Source organism: Microtus ochrogaster, chromosome 24, assembly GCF_000317375.1.
Source record: "Microtus ochrogaster isolate Prairie Vole_2 chromosome 24, MicOch1.0, whole genome shotgun sequence".
In the NCBI taxonomy this organism is placed as follows: Eukaryota; Metazoa; Chordata; class Mammalia; order Rodentia; family Cricetidae; genus Microtus; species Microtus ochrogaster.
In genome coordinates this window covers 36,042,405-36,056,068 of record NC_022024.1, presented here as the reverse complement: position 1 = coordinate 36,056,068, position 13,664 = coordinate 36,042,405, and the positions used below count along the sequence as shown (strand labels likewise).

Here is a 13,664-nt window from a genome sequence, read left to right as displayed (position 1 = left end):
TGCTCAATCTCACACACACACACACACACACACACACAACACACACACAGCATTGTCAAAGGACCCTACCCACTGAAATACTGCCATGCCTTTATTAGCATCTTACCACAACTTGTTAAAAGTGAGAGCTCTAACTCGTGCCTGTAACACCAGCATGTGGGAGCCTCTGTCTCTGTCTGTCTGTCTGTCTCTCCAAAAGGTGGTTACTTTGAAATGCTAAAAGACAGCAGCAACCGACAATGAATCAGAGAATGCAATTCTAGAAAAAAGATGCTGTTCCCCTTATGGAGAGTTTTTGCATGTTAATTTTTTATGATGTACGAAGGACAAAAAGGCACAGAGAAAATCAGGCCAAAAGCAGCATATTACAAAGGTCAGCCTTGTGACCAAACACTTCACTGGTGAGTTATGGTCCACATTTCAGAGCCAGGAATTGCTTATGTGCTTGTGTTTCTTAGGATGCCATCCAACCTTAGCAACCTTGTGTGCAGCTCTCCGCTCCTCCCTAGGAGTCTAGAAACCCGCTTTAAGGGGCAAACATGAAATGCAGGTGGCTGCCCGGCAATAGGAGGGAGTGAGCTGTGCCGAGCTCCGTTCATTCTAAATGCTCGTCTGCCATTTTAGTGCCACGGCTAGGCTTTACAAGTTGTAGTTATTACTCAGGTTTTTGTTTTTGCTGCTAACTGTGTCTGCCCAGCAGAAGGGCAAGAGGCAGCCTGACTGTCCTGATGACTACCTCCAGCCTCACCTTTCAGTGAGCAGAAACTGGGGTACAGCTTCCCTTTCCCTTTCCTCATTTGATGGGCGCCTCTGTCGGTGGGAGTGGCTTGACATGGAAACGGGGCTGCAGTGTTCTTTCGTTTTGCAGGATGAGACCCTCACACCAAGCTATTTTATCCAGTGTCCGGGCTACACAGTATCTGCCCCAACACTCATGGGACCCTTGGCTCTCTGGGACTTTGTCAGAGTTGTAGACAGAATTCAGATGTAATTCAAAGGTTGTGACAAGGCAGTGAGAAGCAGAAGAAAACAGTAAGCTATGAGCGGCTGCCATCAAGCACATGCCTGCAATTCCAACTCAAGAGGCTGAGGTGTGAATGCCATAGTTTGGGGCTAGCCTGGGCTACACATCCAGAGCCATAGAGCAAGACCCCACCTCAAAAATAACGAAGCATTAAGTTATCTATAAATGGCAGGGTTGTAGGTTTTTTACCTGTGTCTGTTCCTCACAATTCAGCAGCTCTGCAGAGGGTGTATTAGTTTTATGGAGTTATTTTGGAAAGCTGACATACTTAAACATTTCATTTACCCTTTGTAAACTGATTTTCTGTCTTAAACTTGGGATTTGGGGTTTGTTTAGCAGAAGAAAGTATTTTGCTTTAATGCATGTGGGCTCTTACAGGAGAGCAGCTTAGACGGGCCACTCATGATAGTGGCTTATTATTCCTCAGTTCTGGAGGCTGGAGGGGCTGAAACCAAGGTGCCTGCAGGCTCTGTCCGAGAACGGCCTGCTCCTCACAGATGCCATGTTATGTGTCTCACAATGAGAAGACAAGCAATCTTTCAAAGCCTTTTTAAAGTATAGTTTTATTCTTTGAGAATTTTATACAGGCATACAGTGTATTTTGGTCATATTCACCTGACTCCTTACCCTAATTCATGTTCCAGACCCACCCCCTCCCAAATTCACCCCGAAATTCAGTTTAAAGTTGTATCTCTACAAGACTTTGGCTTCCCGTAGTTCCCAGTGATAACTACCACTTATTAGATACTTACTCAGAGGACTTGAAACGTGTTTCACTCCGACAGTGCCCTGTAAGGTGTGGGTGCTGTCCTGTTTCTAATGCTCACCAGCACGTTTCCCATGAGGTATTTTTTGAATTACTGTTTAGTCTGAAGCTAACAAACTTCATGATCACTCCATAAATTCAATCCAGGGCTGGGCACAGGCAGTTCAGCCACAGAGCCTTGGCCCCAGCCCAGCATGAGGTCCGGACAAGAGGCCAGAACCTACAGAATAGCAAGGGTGAGAACCTGCATCCGCCTGGGCTCCATCTGCCTGGGCTCCAGCATACTCACCAGCTCTTTCCTGCTAAAACTGACAGCTCTCACAGAAACTATCTTAAAGATAATATTTTTATCTTGCCTTGTGGCATTGGGAACAATGTGAAGCAAGTTAAACTGTGAGCAAAACAAGCCGTCCACGTGTGAGCCTCCACTACAAACCAACATTCCGCACAGAGTAAGACAAGCTGTCCACGTGTGAGCCTCCACAACCAACCAGCATTCCACACAGAGTAAGACAAGCTGTCCACGTGTGAGCCTCCACTACAAACCAACATTCCGCACAGAGTAAGCATTTGGCTAGGACAGGTCTGCAGTCCGCAGCCTGCACGGCAGGAACACTGGTGGTAGCGAGGACTGGAAATGGCCGTCTTTGCACTAACCCTTCCAAGTCTGTAAACACAAGGCCTCTGTGGCGGGGCTGACTCCCCAAGAGCCTGCTGTACTGAGGAGTAACCCTTCTTAGACCGAGTCTTACAGAATACCTCAGCTCTGAAGCTCCTCATACAGTGGACTTGCTCCTCACATCTCGCTGTCCGTCCCCTTCCATGTGGCCTGTCCTGCTCTGGGTCCTGTCTTTATATGGGCTTCCAAGACATGTCCAACTCGTAGGAAATAAACTGACATGCTCTCCTGTTGACCTTTCATGTCCCTTTATCACATGGGCCCAGCTAGGACTCTGGGATGGAAGTGGAATACGGCACCCCTACATGGGCAGGGGCAGCTGTGCTTCGGACGGTGTAGCATCTTCTAATAGGTGAAGAAGGCAAGGGCTACTTGGGTAGACGTGAAGTCCTGCTCAGATCACCACTGTGTTCAGCTGGATTCAGCTAACTCACCCAGCCTTACTCAGTCAGTTAGAGCCAGGTTCGGCATGGCTGGTGAAGCACAAGGTGAAAGGGTCATCGTCGCACTGCTGACCTGATTTCCAGGGGTCTCTCTAAGGCTGTCACAGAGCACATCTCGCTTAGCTTGGCTAAGGTCGACTTTAATCCTGAATTTATTTTTTTTTAAAAAGTTGCATTTACAAAGTTCTAATAAAAACAAATATGCATTTATGAACTCATTTCAAATAAAACAAGGTCAGCTCATCAGCAAAAAAATACTTTAAAATACAATAAAAGATGACATCTTCCCTTCCTAAGAGTCTACCCGAGCTAAACATCAACATGAAAAGACAATTACCTGCGTAATATGATGCACAATTAATAAAAACTCAAAGAGAGAAATTGGGGTTCAGCCTGAAGATCCGCAAAGCAAAACAGTCAGCCACTGGCTCTTACCAGGACCTCAGTCTGAAATGGCGACCCTGCCTCCAGGAATCTCAGCAGGAGACTGTATCTGAGAACTGTGTCCTCCTGTTTTATAATCCTCTCTAGGCCTGGGGTTAAAGGCATGCGCTGCCTGGTTTCCATGGTAATTAGTGTGGCTACTGGGATTAAAGGTGTGTGTCACCACTGCCTGGTCTGCAAGGCTGACCAGGGGCTGTTTTACTTTCCCGATCCCCAGGCGAGCTTTATTAAAATACAATGGAAATGCCACTACAGTAATATGCCACCTAAAAAGAAATATAACTGTTGTAGGAAGGGGATTTGTGTCCGGTCAGTTGAGGCCCTTGAACCCCATGCCTTCCGACCTGTAAATGGATGGATGCAGGGCTCAGGCAGACGATGTTTATTCATAGAGGGCAGGATGCCTTCAATTAGGAGATGGCTTGGAATGGGGTGGTTTCCCCTGCTATCTTAAATCTTTCATTTCCAGTTACTGCTCGGAACGCAGGTTTCTGAGTATCTGTCCTAAAAGTCAGTGTTCCTTTAAAGCCTTCATCTTCCTTGCAGGCTCAATGTGGACATTCTCAGTTTAGGATGCGGGAATGAGCCAGGGCTTACAGCATGTTGTGGAGGACGTCGTGGAAGGTGCTGACGGGACCCCAGCTCTGCAGGCTGCGTCTTTACAGAACACCGCCACCAGCTCTCAAAATCAGACCTTTGGCGTGTGTCACCTATGAAACAGACAGCCGGTCAAACCAAGAGAACACGAGAACAGTGGCTGGGCTCCACGCGTGCTCCGTGGACGTCAGGAAGATCCGCAGACTGAAACCATGGGTGCTTCTAGAGGCTGACACCCACGTTGAAGAGATTGCAGACATTCTGAAAGAACTAGGTGCCAGCAAGACTGTGGTAGCCAGTATCTTGGAACGCTGTCCAGAAGCGATCGTCTGCAGCCCTGCTGCAGTTAAGGCCAAAAGGGAACTCTGGCAGATGGTCTGCAAAAGCGAAGCAGAGCTAATCCGGTTAATAGAGCAGTTCCCAGAGCCTTTCTTTACTGTTAAGGACCAGGAGAACCAGAAGCTCAATGTTCAGTTCTTTCAAGAGCTGGGGCTCAAGAATGTGGTGATTAGCAGGTTTCTGACAACTGCCTCTAGCATCTTCCGTAATCCTGTAGCGAACAACAAGCGGATGATAGGGGTTCTCCAGGAGAGCTACCTACACTTGGGTGGCTCTCCGGCCAACGCCAAAGTGTGGCTGCTGAAGTTACTAAGCCAAAATCCATTCATTGTGTTGAGTTCTCCCATGGCTGTAGACCAAATACTAAAATTTCTTCAAGGGCAAGGTTTCACAGACTCTCAAGTTCTTCAGCTGCTGTCCAAACTGAAAGGGTTTCTTTTTCAACTGCAGCCAGGAAGCATCCAGAACAGTATTTCCTTCGCTAAGACGACTTTTGAATGCACAGACCGTGAGCTGCGGCAGTTAGTTGTGGACTGTCCTGTGCTGCTGTGTTACCCTGCCCCAGTTCTAGAAGAGAGGATCCAGGCCCTTCTGAAGGAAGGCATCTCCATGGCTCAGATAAGAGAGTCCCCAATGGTCCTTGAGTTAACGCCACAGATAGTCCAATACAGGATAAGAAAGCTGAACTCCTTGGGCTACAGAATAAAGGATGGCCATCTAGCAAGTCTAAACGGAACAAAAAAGGAGTTTGAGGCTAACTTTAGCAAAATGCAAGCCAAGCAAGGAAGGCCACTATTTAACCCTGTGGCACAATTAGATGTGGACGAGTGACGGGGAGCTTCTTTCTGGCAGGGAAAGTGACCGATTCACAAACAAGCGATTCAGCTTGTGAGTACTAGGGAGTCTCAGGACCTACTGAGATTTGAGTTGTGTTCAAATTGCCTCACAACTGATGGCCTCTGACTCAACTGCTGCGTTTTAAAATATAAAATAAATATAAATTGTGTTTGAATAAAATCATTGACTTGACCTATTTCTCCAAAGCATCACATAGCTCGATAGTTCATATGGACTGTTTGGAAGGGACTGACGAGGACATACTCTTGTTGGGAGTCCATGCACACTGTTGGTCCCAGAGCTGCTGGCAAAGTGGAATTCCTCACCGCCAGCCCTGAGGCACCAGCAGGCCAACGACACAGGCCTTCAGAGAGAACCAGCCTCACCTTGTGTGTGAAGGAGTGTCTCTACAAGTGTTGCTCATCCAAAGGGATGTAGTCAAGCACCTACTTCTACGAACACACACATCCGTTAGGAACCTAACAAAGAGTCCAGATGTATTAAGATCTGAATTCTGTCCCAGCCTCAGGAATGGGGAAGATGGCCACCTTTCCCTGCACAGTAATGCAATCAGGAAGGAATGCAATCAGACTGTGGGGAGGGGTGTGGAAACGGTCGTTTCAAACTTCATTCGCATCTGAAATGAATGCAGCTTCCTAGAAAGCATGAAAATCTACCTCATGTGGTACCACTTCCAGCTGTAGTGTTCCACTTCGTTTCTAAATCCTGTCCCAAGATAAACATGACCCAGATAAAGACTGGCTCGCTTTCAGCTGTACCACTCGTAACAACTGTAATACTGGCGATAACACACGGCCAGCTGACTATGGAGTGTGCACAGCTTCTGAAACATACTAAGAATGCAGCCAGTACCCTTTCTTATTCTCTTATCAAATGCAAGTATCTCTCACTATCCAAATCTGCTCAGCTTCTTAGCTGGGATACTGAGTAGCCACAAGTGCTCAGGAAGTTAAGAATACTCACTGTTTACAGTGAGGCTCAGTCTAAGGCATTACCCAAAGCACTCAGGACTGTCAAGAAAAATGTTAAGGCCAGAGGCAGCTTAGTGGCAGAGTGCACACTTGACCTCAGATTCAATCACAAGTGTGGTGGGGACCTCCAGAGCTCCATCCTGGCCGTGAGCAGTAATGCATGCACTCATCGCTCTTTCAGAGCAGGTCTGGAATACGTTACAGGCTCTGTGGCCTTCTGCAGTTACCTGTCAACTGTGAGGTGGTTGGTAACAGGCAAATGACCAAGTGTGGAGCAGCAAGGAGCCAGCAGAGGAGATAAACAGTAGCACCGTCTGCATTACTGTAGCGTCTGAAGCTACACTGTAGATGAGATCCCCACAACGCAGAGCAGTGAGTAATCAATCTGGAGGGGGGCAGTCACTGGTTGACTGCATCAGGGGTGACTGGAGGAGTAGGGAAGTGAGGCAGCTGCGTGGGGTGGGCTGTGTGGGGTGGGCTGTGTGGAGTGGGCTATGTGGGGTGGGCTGTGTGGAATGGAGTGGGCTATATGGGGTGGGCTGTGTGGGGTGGGCTGCGTGGAGTGGGATGGTGGGGTGGGCTGGTGTGAGGGAGAGGAGGGTTCAGGACACTCATCAGTCAGCAGAGCGTTTGGGACATGAGAATCTAAGTTAGGTTTGATTCCTAGAACTCACATAAAAAATGCCAATTATGGTAACACTTATAACCCCAGCCCTGGAGAAGTGGGCATGGGACCCCTACAATGTACACTAGACGTGTTCCCTAGGTGTAACTCAGCGTTCACACTTCAGTGTGCCTAAGCACAACCTACAAGAGTTAAGAAAGCCTTGGCCCACCCTGGAGACTGACAAAACCTGGACATCTGAACTCTCGGTCTTCAATTGTGTTTGTATTTCACTGTTCTGTCTACATCCAGATTATCACGTCTGTCAGCTACCACCAAAAACCTGACTGCAGCACTTCCTGAACTGCTACGTAACCAAAAGTTTTAAGATCCTGTTTACGAATTGCCTTTATTTCTGTAGATCTTTATGAAACATTCCATCTTTGCAGATCATAGTCCTTTATTATCAGATTCATGTGTCCTTCCCCATCCCTTTAATACAAAAAGGAACAACCCGCATTATTCAGTCAGCTACTTTCATCTGACATGTCACTAAATACAGTATTCATACGTCAACATTAGGTCATTTATTCAAGTGGATCACACAAATTTATCTCCACTGTGCCAAAACCCACTAAAAAAAAAAAGGAGCTAAATACCAGATGCTTCCAGATGTATACAACAACCATAGTTTCGGAAGTGAGCTAGTCCTGTTTAACAGATCACACTGCTCGTCTATGTAAATAAACCGGAAGAGACGTGTACAGCTGTACACACCATCAAATGCAAGCTCATCTCAACGGAACGATATAACTGCACATCTGCGCAGTTCTGCTGCTGCTGTAAAAGCCCCTCTGAGCAACACTGCACTTTAGCAGTTAGGAGAATGGAGAAAATCTACCGGGTGGCTTTTCTGTAGCAGAAATTAATCACAGCCATCTTCCTTAAGTGATTTTAAAGACAAGCAAAGTTGAAAATAAATATGCAGCTCACATAAACCAGTCTTGAAGTTAGAAACAAACCAGCAGTAATTCCTAAATGGCAGGAATCGAGTTCTCCAACACCAGTATTTACATCACTGAGAATGGGTCTATTAATTTTGGAATTAAAAAAATATTTGTTAAGACATTTCACCAGATGTACCAACAAATGCCTCTTACATTATATTGCATGAGATAAATGGCCATTTAATCCTTCTGAATTTAATTCCTTAGTGATTTTCAGTTCTGTGTAAGCATAAAGGTCCAAGAACATTTATAGATTTGCTTGAAATTCCTGCTGTTATTTATGAATGCTTTTATCCAGTTGTTGACCCACGAGTCACAAACACTGAAGCCTGCATGTGAGGGTGATCTTCTCACGTTCTCAGACACTACACTTTGACTTGTTTATGTCAAGGCACCACTCTCCTCTTCTCTCCAGGGAATTAGAAAGGACAAAATGGAGACAGATTTCTAGTTTTAGGTATAAAGAAAATTAAGGGTTTTCCCCAGGCTTAGCTTATAAGATAAATGCCAAATACACATTTCACTTACTAAAGTTTTCATGAAACTGAACACTAAAACAAAACAAATGGACTTTTGAGTTCGGTTCTGTGAGAATAAATGAGCTATGATGAACATTCAGACACAACACACCATGCCAAAGAAAGTCAACTCCCTACCTGACACTGGCTTGAAAACGGTGTCTACATCTGCTTTAAAGGGCTGCAGAAGAACATGTGTTAAAGCACGAGTGAATTCTGCTGCGCGTGCTGCTCAGCTGGTGCAGTCCTGGCCTACCACGCACGCAGCCCTGGGCTCCATCCCCAGCATCACATAGACCCAGCACTTGGGAAGTGAAGGCAAGAGGATGAGGAGCTCCAGGTTTCCCTCCGCTGTGTATCCAGTTCCAGACCAGCCTAGGCTGCAGGAGCTACCATCTCAGAAGACAGACAGATGAACAAACAACCTATAGAAGTCACTGAGAGCACTGTGTGTGTTTATTCAAAGCCAATGTGTACAGCCCATCTCACTCATTTGAAGAGTCAATCCTCATATGTGTGTGGTTGCTTCTATTGTATTTTTAAAGGAGTTGCTACTGATAATTTAAGACATCCTAAAGACAGAAGATGCATGGAGGATTATCTTCATATAATTATGCTTCAGATAATTATAAGAACTTAAAAACTAATACTTGTTCCTTCTTAATATAAAACTCTTCCCACACAGCTTCTGATCAGCTAAGAAATATTCCCTAGGCATTGTGGGGCGTATTGACGATGGGACCACGAACCCAGCTGAAGCCTATGTCTGATATTAACTCCTGACACCAAACAAGCACTGTCTCACTCACTGACACAGGAGACGCCTTCACCCAATACTCCTGAGATTCTTAAGAGGGAAAACTAGTTTTACAACCTTTAAAGGAATTCACTGATAATTATAAGAACTGCACATATTTACGGTATTAGAAAAGATGTTTTCTTTTGTAAGGCATCAATGATTAAACAAATAAAAGGTTTATCTAACAAAAAACAATTAACAGTATCATAAAACCATTTATCTTCTAAACTTCTGAATTCCTGCGACTTTTCTGCCAGCTTAAATAAGAACGCCTCTTGGCCTAAACCACTATTGTTATAAAAAACTAAGACATCTGAAACTATTAGGCACATCAAAGGTACAGTTTGTGGTTCAATCCCTTCTAAGGGGCACATGAGTGACCTGGCACACTGCACACGTGGAACTGTATCATCTACTAGGGTGAACCTTCACATGTTTAGTCAAACTGAAAGACTCGGAGCAAATATTTAAACATACCATATCTTCAGTTACAACCGAGCAAGTGTAACATTTTACCAGATAAAAAGCTGGACGTAAGTGTGAAAAGCCTCCACACACAGAGAGTATTGGTCTCGTCTTGTTTTAGAGAAGCCAGCCGTCAATACTTTGAGCACAACAGTTTAGCAGTGGGCTTGGCTGTAGTCTGTGTTGAGCAGTTCAACGCCACTGGCATCCCATTCTGTGGCGCACGTGTGCCAGCGCACAAGCGCACGCGTGTTCCTGTCCCTTAGTCAGACTTGTCTTTCTTCTTTCCTGATAAGGGCACTTTGTTTACAACAGCAGACCCTACAGCCGTCACACCTCCAGCCACAGCGGACACGCCGCCTTTCACCAACCCTATTCCCATGGAAGGCACAGTTGTAACAGCTGTTTTGGTCACCTCCAGACTCTTTCCACCAATCCAAGCCACACCACCAATGGTGGCACCAACAGCTCCCTTTGTTACACTGAAGATCCCTCCAGTCACACGAGACAACATGCCTGGCTGCTGCTGTGGGTGATCCTTCATTGACCCTGGTGAGAGAAAGCAGACGACAGTCAAACACGAGGCAGTGAAAACGTCTTCCTCACAACCAGGAGCTCCATCTGACAAGCCCCTTTACCAAGCGAGCAGTAAGGAGCTCTTGCCTAAGTATAGCTGCACAAATTTTATATTATACCTTGGTCCAGAGCTAAGTCTTCTGAAGCAAGGTCTTGTTAATGTAACCCACACTTTCCTCTGCCTCACAAATGCTGAGATTACAGGCATGGACCAGCACACTTAGTGTTCTGTAGCAATTTCCTCAAGATGAAAATCTTCTATTTTGGAAGGAAGCTGGTTAAGACACAGATTATTTTATTAAAAAGGAGATGAAATATTCCATTCTACATAGAAGCTCCTTAAGCTCAAAAGCAAACAAATTAAAATAGCTTCAGGAAGTTCCTGAAATTGACCAGATTCACTAGGCCCCTCCCTTCCTGAGCATATGTAAACTGTAAAGAGGGCTTGGAGACGCACAGACCAGCTGAGCAAACTGGACAGGGCATTCCCCAACCTGCTGAGCTGCTCCGGGCTGTGTGATGTGTTCCAGGTTTCCAGCTGCTGTGATGTCACCCACACTGGAGTGGACTTTGGTGGTGCAGCTGCCTTTGAACCGTTCCTACTCCTATACGTAACTCCAGTTATACTCACTGGTTCACCAAGGCGGACTTTGGTCTATTGGTGGCTCCCTATCTGGAGTGAGCAGATGTCTCTGTGTCTACCCTGGAACAGTATCACACAGCAAGTGCAGCCAGGGCTAAGTCTTGTCTACAACAAGACATAGTGTAGAGACTAACCTGCTTCAGTTCAGTTACTTAAATTTTACCTTTGGAAGTATAAAAAAATAAAATTATAAACATATGTATCCCTTAATTTCTTATGCAGGATTCAACCAATAATTACTAAAATAATCATCCTTATTAAATGTGTTTCTCGAGATGCTCTGGGGATCTCTAAGGACTACGGGGGGAGGGGTTCCTGGAAAAAAGAACCTCTTTCAAAGTAATATCAAGATGTTACTGTCTTTTCACTTCCTTCTCACAATGACAACTCAGAGGTCCGGAAACACGATGATGCACAGCGCAGTGAGGGCAGGAGCAGCCGCACCGATGCGCCTGTCTTCTCTCACTCCAGACAGCAGAGGTTTATAAAATACACAAACACCATCACTCAGGTAACAGATCTCTTATTTGAAAGTTCTAAAATTGAACTTTTCTAAGACACAAAGCATAAATTCATCTTTAGATTTTTTTATTGTTCTACATTCTAACTGGGAAAATCTTACTGATTATTCTAACTAGTACATCAGGCAGGAAATAAACGCCAGAATTAACAGTTGGGGCTACATGAAATTAAAAGGTTATTGTACAGCACAAGAAATACTCAGAAAAGCAACAGCCTCCAGAACAGGAGAACATCAGACAGACAACTAATATCCAGATTTTGTTTTCTTAAAGTACAAAGATCATACACACAAAAAGCAAGAGCCAATCACAGTATTTTATATCCTTGGCCCTCTGGAAAATGCAAATTAAAACTGCTGTGAGATACCATTTCACCCAAGTCAGAATGGCTACCATCCCCACTAATCAGGCTGATGCAGTGGTGTATGCCTTTAATCCCAACACTCAGAAGGCAGAAGCAGGCTGATATATACCTGCGTATTATTATTTTTCTAAGTACTTATTTTTCACATGGACACACAAAGTATCATTATGGCATTTGCAAACAAAATTGGTTCTGATTTCCCCCATCAGCATACGAGTTCACAACCAGCCAAGGCTATAAGAGAGACCCTGTCTCGAAATAAGCAAACAAAAATAAGAAACTAATAGCTGATGCTAGTGTGGATGTGAGGGGAGAAACCTTGTTCACTGCTTGAAGTGAACCAGTGCAGCCATTGCGGAAATCAGTATGGTGGTCCCTCAAGAAGTTAAAACAGGCCATCCTGGGCACACAGACTCAAAGGCAGCACACCCTAACACAGAGCTATTCCCATCCATATTCACTGCTTTTCTATCTACAACAGCAAAGAAATGGAAGCAGCCTGGATACCCATCAAGAGATGATATTCAAAGTGTTGTGCGTATATTAAGTTGTAAAAAGATGAAATTACAATTGCAGGGATATGAATAAATTTGGAAAGTATTATATTAAGTGAGATGACTCAAACTCAGAAAGAAGTAACTGCATTTCTCTTTCATATTTGGATCCCAGTTTACAGTATATACAAATGAGAGGAGATGCAGATACAATCTAAAAATCTAAAAAGGAAATCGAGAGGGTTAAAGAAAAAAAAAGATGAAGAGGAAAGGGGACATGAAGGCTAAGGATCTCATGTGACCGGAAAAACAGAAACGAGAGAGGAAAAGGGAGGTAAGAAATGGGGAAAGGGAATAAGCTTGAAACGCCATGATACTGATGTAAAATATGGAAGATGAGTATTTAAAAATGAACAAAATATTACACAAGGATAAGATACAGCCATTGCTAAACTTGTTTTTAAAATACAAATAGTAAAACTACTAAGCATAATACACTTTAAAATTTTAAATGGCTAAAAATAAAGGACTTACGATATAGGTAAGAACCTGAATAGATTAGTTATAAAATTTTATTAAATCCTGAAAAATAAAGCAAGCAAGGAGCTTGGTGTCATCAGACATGCCTGTAATTAGCGCTCTGAGAAAGCACAAGGGCCTCAGTGTAAGGTTTGCCTAGGCTACACAGGATGACCCTGTCTCAAAACTGTACGATTAACTTTATTACAATACACAATCTTTTCCTAGAGATGAGGACAAGGGAACAGTGACACATATTTGTCAGGAAAGATCCAGTCTCCAAAGAAAAGAACAAAGCTGCTTTGTTTTTTTTTTTTTTTTTTTTTTTTTTTTTTTTTTTTTTTTTTTTTTTTGAGACAAGGTCTCACTATGTATGCCTGGCTATTGTGGAACTCTGCAGATTAGGCTTGTAGATGGAAGTTTCTGTCCCACCCAGTCCCGCAGCCATTCAGCTTCAAAGAAACACACAGAGGCTTATATTAATTATAAACTGTTTGGCCTGTTTGCCCCCATTAGCTCAGGCTTATTATTAACTAACTCTTACAATTTAAAGAAACCGTAATTCTTAGTCTATGTTAGCCCAGCTAACTCAGTCAGTAGAGCATAAGACTCTTAATCTCAGGGTCGTGGGTTTGAGCTACATACTGGATGCCAAATGTAGCACAAAAAATAAAAACACAGAGACAGATATTAGGGTTCAACCTGTAGATCAGAAAAGCAAAGCAGCCAAGTCGCTAGAGAGTTCTTACCTCTATGAAATCTTCAAACTGAAAGAGTGAGTTCCTGGTTCATGCTGCTTTATATTCCTCTCTAGATCTGGTATTAAAGGTGTGAGCCAGGTCTGTATGACTGACCAATGTGGCTGTTTTACTCTCTGGCCTTCAGGCAAGCTTTATTTATTAAAATACAAATGAAATATCACTATGCAAGCTAGCCTTAAAGTCAGATATCTGCCTGCTTCTGCCTCCCAAGTGCTGGAATTAAAGACGTGTTCCATGACACCTGGTTAACAAGTTTTTAAAAAGTAAAACAC

At 44.1% G+C, this 13,664-nt stretch overlaps 2 protein-coding genes across 3 annotated transcripts in view; one reads left to right on the top strand and one right to left on the bottom strand.

Moving 5' to 3' along the window:
* The first annotated feature begins 1,122 nt into the window (after positions 1 to 1,122).
* LOC101998331 (transcription termination factor 2, mitochondrial-like) lies at positions 1,123 to 5,301 on the top strand. The gene has a single exon (XM_005358251.3). The coding sequence runs from the start codon at positions 3,957 to 3,959 to the stop codon at positions 5,121 to 5,123; it is 1,167 nt and encodes a 388-aa protein (XP_005358308.1). The 5' UTR covers positions 1,123 to 3,956; the 3' UTR covers positions 5,124 to 5,301.
* A 275-nt stretch (positions 5,302 to 5,576) lies between these two features.
* Positions 5,577 to 13,664, bottom strand: part of Tmem263 (transmembrane protein 263) — a 16,827-nt gene continuing 8,739 nt past the window's right edge. For both annotated transcript variants that reach the window (XM_026784560.1, XM_005358250.3), the window contains one exon: positions 5,577 to 10,063. In XM_026784560.1, coding sequence (XP_026640361.1) covers positions 9,777 to 10,063 — 287 coding nt within the window. In that variant the 3' untranslated portion in view covers positions 5,577 to 9,776. The remainder of the gene's footprint in view (positions 10,064 to 13,664) is intronic.

Excerpts from the sequence above, each read along its gene's own strand:
- LOC101998331 (XM_005358251.3), top strand. The coding sequence starts at position 3,957 with ATGTTGTGGAGGACGTCGTGGAAGGTGCTGACGGGACCCCAGCTCTGC.